This window comes from Morone saxatilis, unplaced genomic scaffold, assembly GCF_004916995.1.
Source record: "Morone saxatilis isolate NCDOM2014 unplaced genomic scaffold, NCSU_SB_2.0 Contig10, whole genome shotgun sequence".
Taxonomy (NCBI): Eukaryota; Metazoa; Chordata; class Actinopteri; family Moronidae; genus Morone; species Morone saxatilis.
In genome coordinates, this window is record NW_023339652.1 from 874,186 (window position 1) to 882,693 (window position 8,508).

At 42.5% G+C, this 8,508-nt stretch overlaps 1 protein-coding gene across 1 annotated transcript in view; it reads right to left on the bottom strand.

Annotated features, from left to right (window-relative positions):
• Nucleotides 1-347: 347 nt before the first annotated feature.
• The window catches only part of prkcq (protein kinase C, theta), a gene marked incomplete at its 3' end in the record, with an annotated part of 16,693 nt that continues 8,532 nt past the window's right edge, over nucleotides 348-8,508 (bottom strand). Inside the window, 12 exon segments of the mRNA XM_035674313.1 lie at nucleotides 348-536; nucleotides 1,025-1,163; nucleotides 1,389-1,451; nucleotides 2,532-2,623; nucleotides 2,710-2,883; nucleotides 4,243-4,412; nucleotides 4,503-4,632; nucleotides 4,849-4,958; nucleotides 6,790-6,919; nucleotides 7,306-7,391; nucleotides 7,480-7,511; nucleotides 7,600-7,780. Of these exon segments, the coding sequence (XP_035530206.1) occupies nucleotides 348-536; nucleotides 1,025-1,163; nucleotides 1,389-1,451; nucleotides 2,532-2,623; nucleotides 2,710-2,883; nucleotides 4,243-4,412; nucleotides 4,503-4,632; nucleotides 4,849-4,958; nucleotides 6,790-6,919; nucleotides 7,306-7,391; nucleotides 7,480-7,511; nucleotides 7,600-7,780 (1,496 nt within the window).

Here is an 8,508-nt window from a genome sequence, read left to right on the forward strand (position 1 = left end):
TCCCAGTTAGGACTCCTTCAGTGTTCATTGTTTAGGAGGTTTCTACTGTCTTCTCCTCTGCAAAATGAACTGATTAAAACTGGTAAAAACAGGCGTCTCAGAGGGGCTGTGAGCCAAGCTGCTGCTAACCTTAGCTCAGCTTGTTTCTCTGATAATTTAAGATCCATACGTCCGACGACTTAACCCTTCATCCTTCAGTGGATGGTAAAAATGTGGCTTCAAACTGGATAAAAAGTCAGTTAATGATAACATAAAAAAGATTATGTAACAATAAAATGTACAAAAGTACAGCATGTAACTGACCTCTGCTATAGATTACTGCGGCTATAGAGTAGTTGTTGACTGACCTTGATCAGAATGTCTTTGGCGTCTTTGGTGAGCCAGCGAGGATAGACGGGGTTGTCCGTTCGTATGGACTGAAACAGCTCCTCCTCGTCTCGGCCATGGAACGGAGACTGACCGATCAGCATCTCGTACAGCAGAACCCCGAACGACCACCAGTCCACGGCGCTGTTGTACTTCTGACCCAGCAGGATCTGACACACACACACACACACACACTCTGGTTGCACTGTAGATTTTCTAAATTTAAAACTTAAATAACAGCAAACAGTCTGATATTTGTTGCTTTTTTCTTTATGAAATAATGTAAGAACATTTTAAACCTATATAAAGAAGGTCTATATCTTCTACTCCATTTCTGTGGAGAAAAACTAAATTAAATATTTTTCATATTTTTTAAAGTTTAGTTGATTATTTTAGATTCAGTCTCTGATCAAATTAAAACAACCAAAGAGCTAATAGAACAATGAGAAGAAAACACTGAATCTGTCAAAGCCTGTTTGATTGTTAAAAATGTAAAAAAAATACATAATACAGACAGAGAATTGTATAAAAAGTTCCTAAAAAATATCAGGAAACCTCATCTGTGATCAATATTGACAGGAAATAATCTCTAAATTCATCCAAATCTCTGGTTTTACAGACTCTCCAGTTTCTGTTAGGACGCAGTGTGTGCGGTCACCTCGGGGGCGATGTAGTCGGGTGTCCCGCAGAAGGTGGACGTCCGCAAGTCCTCCTGCATGTTCTCCTTACACATCCCAAAGTCCGCTATCTTTATGTGACCCTCAGAGTCCAGCAGCACGTTATCCAGCTTCAGATCCCTGCAGAGCAACAGGAGGATGTGAGGACAATAATACAGCATAAAACGCTCCCTCCACGATGTCGCAGGCTTGTTTTTGGGGGATTGTTGCAGCATTGAAACTGCAGGAGAAAGTTCAAATTGCAAAAATTGTTGCCATTATTTATTTTCTTTTTTGTATAATTCATTAAACACTGAAGACAACTTGTTCCAGTTCTCGGTTCTGTGGCTCGTGCTCAGACTCTACCTGTAAATGATTCCTTTAGAGTGCAGGAACTGGAGTCCGCAGATGATCTCAGCTGCGTAGAAACTGCAGGAAGACACAAAGAGGATTCATAGCAAGACAAGGCAAACAGTACAAACAGTCCACACCTGCACAGCTGCATCATCTGCCCAAATTCTTCTTATAGACCACAAAGTGTTCATAACAACTTTTATATATTTTAATTCACAATGTGGCAAGAATTTATTTTTATTTCAGTCATGACCAACAAAGCTGCTGCTTCACTATAAATGTCAGTTTATTGCATTATTGTATATAAAAATATTAGTTTTCATTGTGTTCTGTACTTTCAGGGAATATATTGCACCAAATTCCCTTTAAGAAATATCACATTTTAACAATTTGCGTGTAACAACACGTAACTCTAGAAACACGAGATAAAGTGCGTCACATGTCGACAGTCTGACTGACAATACGGCATCAATATAATCAATAAAGATCAACTTTTTGACAATTTTGTCAACAGCTACAGCCTCTCTTATCAGTGGGATTAGACTGTGGGAATGATTTCCTATATTGTTAATAATTGATATTTATTTTTGAATACATTTTTTTTTTTCATTTGAAATGTAACACTGATGTAGTTGATGTTAGAGCCAGTCAGAGGCAGAATACGGGCGGTAATTATCGCCTACATAACTGTGTCTTTTTGTAAACACACAACTAGCTTAGGCAGAAAACAGCGCTGAAAAATGGGTATCGTTCAGGGGTCGGTTGTGTTGAGTTCTGTTGTGTTCTGTTGTGTTGAGTTGAGTTCTGTTGTGTTTGTCTGACGTTGTGTTTTGAGTTGAGTTGTGTTGTGGTGTGTCATGTTGTGTTGTGGTTTGAGTTGAGTTGTGTTGTGTTTGAGCTTTGTGTTGTGTTGTGTTGAGTTCTGTTGTGGTTCTGTTGTGTTGTGTTGTGTCTGAGTTGTGTTGAGTTGAGTTGTGTTGCTGTTGTGTTGTGTTGTGTTGTGTTGAGTTGTGTTGTGTTGTGTTGAGTTCTGTTGTGTTCTGTTGTGTTGTGTTGTGTTGTGTTGTGTTGAGTTGAGTTGTGTTAAGGGTTTTGCTGAATTAGGGTCCTGGTACCACCTTTGGTCCGATTCAGGGCTGAGGACGGGATACATACGTGGCTCTGTGCAGGTCAAACTTGTGGCAGTTCTGGATGTGAAACATGAGGTCTCCTCCGTTCAGGTACTCCATCACGAAGAAGAGGTTCTCCTGGACACACAGAAGATGCAGAGAGAGGTCAGGGGCGTGGCCGGCCGAGGAGCTGAGACCTGAGCGAGGTGTGGGCGGGACGTTACCTTGGTCTGAAAGGTGCAGTAAAGGTGTGTGAGGAAAGGATTCTCCCAGGCCAACGAGAGGACTCTCCTCTCCACCATGGTGCACTCGACGTCGTCGTCCATCAGCACCACGTCCTTCTTCAGAGCCTTCACCGCAAAGAACTTCCCGCTCTTCTTCAGCTCAGCTAAAAACACCTGCAAACACAGCAGAGACAGAACTGCTGTCGCTGGACGCTGAACCTTTCCCCATCACCCCCCCCAAAGATGGCGTCAGAGCGGAGAGAAGTCAGTGGTTTTTCTGTGAAAACTGGCTGAACCAGACCATGACCACAACCTGCTGTTTGAGAGTGACAAAGTCTCCGAACGTGGTCTTCCTGTTTTTAAACTGCTTTTCATAGATTGTTCTAAATATAAGATAATCATATAATACACAACATATGAAACTGAGAGGGGACACATTCATCCATCCCACCGACACTCATCTAGCAAAATATAACGTCTTAATAACCTTAAATTAACAAAATGTGGAGGATAATTGTTTCCATTGTGGTCCAGTTTCAAAGGGAAGTGTAGAAGAGAGGAAGTGGTTTGGTTAAGATTAAGACCATTAAAACCTTCAGTATGTGAAACCCTGATGTTACACACTCTGGTACAGTAGGTGGCGGTATGCACCTTTATAAGTTGGTTTGCAATTTGCCATTAAAATCAGAGCAGAAGTTTTATGTTGAAAGGGTCTTCCTGTCTGTTTTCCCTCCAGTCTGCCCCGCCCTCATTAGGTTCACCTGTGTCTCACCTGTGTGTCAGCCTTCCACTGTGTTTCCTGCTGGTTTTGGACTTTCTGTGGGTTTTATTGGGTTTCTTGCCCGTCCCCCTTTTTGGACCCTCACCATCCTGTAAGCTTTGTACTTTGAATTATATGTTTGGGTGCCTCATGTTCACCCTGCTTCCACTATGATTAAATTACAATATATTTCTGCCACCTGATGAATATTTTCGACAGCAGTGGTTCCCAACATTTTTATATATATAATATTTGTATCCTATATTCAATAATATCAATAACAGCAGAGAACAGCGGATAAACGGAACAATGAACCCAAACAGTGAACTCAATAACTGCTGGAGGCACATTATTTCCTGTGAATATTGATGATTGAATATTTTTAGTAACTTTTTATACAATCCTCTGTTTGTATTATATATTTGTTTCATTTTTAACAATCATACAGACTGAATTGTTTTCTAAAGCAGGACGAGGCTGAGGGTTCTGTGAATATAAACTGTGTTCAGGTTTACATCGTAAATAATCTAAACTTTAATAATAACAATTTAATTTATGAAGCTGAACTAAATGTCAAGATACCAGCCTGCTGCTACGCTTTGGCGACCCCTAGTGGCGGTCCCGACCTCCAGGTTGGGAACCATTGGTCTAGATCCGCCCCTGCTGACAGTCCAACCCCAGCAGGTTACAGCGGACTACAATATACATATAATATTAATAATAACAGTGGAAATATTAAAGCAGCTCCCTCAGTTCAGCTCGCCGTCCGGTACCTTTCCGAAGCTGCCCTTCCCGAGCATCTTGTGCAGGACAAAGTCGTCGACGCTGAACTTGGGCTGGCGTTCCTTATTTGGGACGGCGTACAGTGGGTCGTCTCCTGTCGGCAGCTCCGCGATCGACCTGCCGACGTCCCCCGGTCCGTCCCACGCAACCCCCTGCACCTCTGCAGGAAGACGCAGGTCGAGAAGCGTTAAAGAACCATGGAGAGGAAGTGACGGGCTGCATGTGGGTGAAGCTTTTAGAGGGTTCGTACCTTTGTTTGCAGGCGTAGCTGCGGCCGCCGTGCTGGTTTCTAACCCCGATGGAGCTCGGACCACCCCTGGCTGGCCGACGCCCACCGGACCTTCTCGACCGATGATATCAGGTTCTCTGGTGCTTCGGGCCTGAAGGCAGAAGGTCGGACTGTCAGACTGGTTTTAGGGATTTGATCTATGTTGTTGAGCATTTTAAGGTCAAAACTTTTAGAGTCGAACCAGGAAACAGAAGATCTGAAAACCCTTGTAACCTTTCTGTGCACGGACCAGAACATACAACTCCTTCAGGAAGGTTTAGTAAGGTCGAAAATAAAAGTACAGATATTAGAAAGCTTGGTTTCCGACCTGCTGTTGACTTTCGATGACGGCCAGAGCCTCAGCCATCAGCTTCTGGTTGACCCCGCAGAGGTTGGCTACTTTCTTCTGGCATTTGTGATGGACGTTCATGCTGCATTCTGCACAGAAAACACAGCATCACCACAGTTTATCCCGACATAAAAAAACTGCCATACAGAACACAGATTCGTTATCTCCTCTGGGAAATGAGTCCTATTTTTGTCAGCAGGTTTTACATTATAGAAAGTATCTCTCACTGTGTTTTAATGAGATCTTACGGCTAATATTGAGCTCGATTTAACCGATTTAACCAGTAACAAGAATGGTTGCATAAAATCCCAGCATAGGAACCAGATTATTGTCCCAGAGTAAGAGCACTCGCACAACTATATAGACTCTCTCTCTATCTCCCCCTGGTGGCTGACTGCAGTACAGCTCATGAAGCCCACTGCCTCCATGTTAGCAACTGCTGTTAAAATCTGTTGATGGTGGTTGTTATATAATACCCTGTACTCAGACCCTCGCTCCCCACACACACTGACACCAGTGTGCGGGCTCGTATTGTAAATCTGACGAACTTCCAGCTGCTGCAGCAGCTGCAGTGAGTTCCTGCAGGTTCCTGATGGGAAAATGCTGAAATATGTGCTGCTGTTCCAGCTGTTGGAAGAGTATCGTGTTAGATTGGAGACTAAATGATTGCTGCTGTTGGTGATTCTGTGTCGAAACTGAGTAAACTGGAGGTTTAAATGTTCCTTTTACCAGCTGAAAAGCACTTAGCTTTCATAAAGTCTCTCCATCCGCTGACCTCTGTGTGTGTCTGTGGCATATTTATCTGCTGTGGTTTTAACTGATCTGAACCGAGGCTATAAGAATATTGCTGTGTGATGTAAAGATACGATAAGATGTAGTGCATAGTTTACCTTGTTGTTGCTGCTGTTGGTGATTCTGGGTTGAAACTGGGTGAACTAGAGGTTTAAATGTGGAGGTGAAAATAACGCTGCTAGCACTTATAGGTTTCATAAACTACTCCTGCTGACTCCTACTGACCTCTGTGTGCACATTTTCCACTGTGGTTTCTTTCAATCAAATGTCAACGTTTTAAAAAAAAAAAGAAGGTTTTTACGACTGTAAAACTGTTTGAGGGAAACTTGTGATTTTGATCAATAATATCAATAGATAGATAGATATTATATATAATAGAGATTTAGCTGTACTTCTACAGCTACACTGGATACACTGGATCAATATCATTCTAATATTCTAATATTTGTTTATGTATCTAATCTTTTTGAGTATTTATTTTTCTGTTTTAACACAAATATCTGCAACAGGCTCTTTACTTTAGTGTTACTGCATTTCAGGAGAAGTACTGATTAATGTTACGTCAGAGCGATACGTATGATAACTTTTTATCCTCACGTTTCTGTCTGTTTGTTTTACTAACTGCAGAGTAGTATTACATCATTACTCCACATACTGACAGTGTGTGACAAATAATACCTTTTGAATCGAAAAAATGTTTTACAAAACTATGATATGTTATTATTTAATGACTGTATAGACATTACAGTCAGCGTCCTGGGGGATCCGATGGCATTAAATGTGTCTCCACATTTGTGATCGGCTCTCACTCCCCGCTCTGTATGCAAACATTATCTGTACATACTGAGAATATTATCAGTCAGTGCTCATTATTTCTGTCCTTCAGGCTGTTCAATATAAAGATCTATTTCTTTGGTTCAGTTCAGAGACACACCGGCTTTCACCCTGCGCTGTCAGCAGCACTGTGGCATGTTAGAACTGAACTTTTTTAACTGTGTAGAAATCTGATGTCGAACCACAGCATCAAATATGTCCTGATTACGTAACTCCCCCAGGCCTGACGCAGTTTAAACCATAAGTCCAGTTTCTTTAACGTGACAAAGATGACAGAAAACTCCCGCCTCTCACCCTCACATTTGAGCCCCTGCTTGGCGAGCCCCCACAGCAGAGTGCCGCAGTGTTCACAGAACGTAGGACTTTTGTAGTTGTAGACCCTGAACCTGTGGGGCATGTCGATCTTGAAGCGCTCCTTATGGATCTGCAGGCACACACACACACACACACACACACACAGGTTTTACGTCACACAGCTGATCACAGTGCAGCAGAAACAGTTCCTGTATGCAGGCAGTGGAGGGCGGCGGGTCCGTCTGCGCTGCACAAACTCGAGGTTTTGCATTCTCTTTTGGTTTTGTGCGTATGAACTCATCCTCTGAGGAGGAAGTGAAACAAGAGTAAGAAGATAAAAGCAGTAAATGAGCGGCTGAATGTGAGCGCCGGTGCCTCCGTGTGAGCTGTTCGATTAGTAAGCATTAAAACCACAAGTTTACAAATCTCTTACACGCACTGCAGCTTTGAACCGACCGCCCGGGAGAGAGGACACGTACGCCATCCACTGCACGCGTACGCCAGGCAGATTCTTACCATAGTTTCTTTGCTGTTGATGGCCGACCCGGTGCACTTGGCGATTACTTTGTCTATGCATTTTTTGTGAATGGCTGCGTTGCACTCTGAAAGACAGAAAGATGTCCGTTAGGCACACGGGGGGAAAGAAGGCGTCACTCAGACTCCATCTGTGGGAAATAATGAGACACTCACGTCTGCACTGGTACCCCTGCTTGTTCAGACCCCTGCGGCGGATAAAACAGGTGAAATCATGAGTGCGATAATGAATGAAATGATGATTGTTTTCAGTGATTTTTTTATGTTTTTACGTACCAGACGAACTCTTTGCAGACGGAGCAGAAGGTCGGTTGAGGGAAGAACGTGGCGCTGAACTCGTGACATTTGACCACGTGGATTTTGGCCTGTTTGATGGCACCTCGCCGATGGTGGAGCGCGAACAGACCCTCTCTCTCCTGGGTCTCCTCTGGGTCGCCCTCAGTCTGACCTGCAGCATCTGAAACACAAACACAAACTTTATAAAAAACAGAAAACACTGAATAAATGCATCTTTGACAGATTTTATTTGAGATCTTTCCAGATCCTTTTTATAACAGACTCACTGTTGTTGAGCTCAGCTTTCTGCTTAGAGCAATCACTTCCTGTCAAGAGGATTTCACACCTAAGAATTCAATTTCTCACCTTTTACTGGATCTAGAAGCATTTCCTACCGACATTGGTTTCAGTTTGACCAAACAGTTGGTTTAATAACTACTCTCTCACGAGCATGAGTCAGTCTTCTCTGTTGCAGCTGCTCTTTGTGATCTGAGGCAACACAATGTAAAGTTTGTGCAGAATAAAGTTGATCTTTACAGGTTATATTGATGCTGAATTGACAGGAAGACTTTCGACATATGACGCACTTCATTTTGTGTTTCGAGAGTTACATGTTTTTACGAAGGAAGCGAAGAGCGAAGTTTTTCAGAATAGTTCAGTCGCCACTACAGAAACACTATATATGATAATGTTGTCTGACGTTACCTGCTGTTAGTTATTGATTTTATTAATGGTTTAATAAAGTGTGTATTGATTATTGATGGTAGCTAATCAGGCTAATTATCAGCGAACTGTATTCACTTTCTAACTGCAGTAAGTTGTTGCCCTGTTAATATATTTCTATATAATGGTGCACTAAAACTGGAGCTTTATAGTGAAAGATCAGCTTTATTGATCATGATTGAAGGC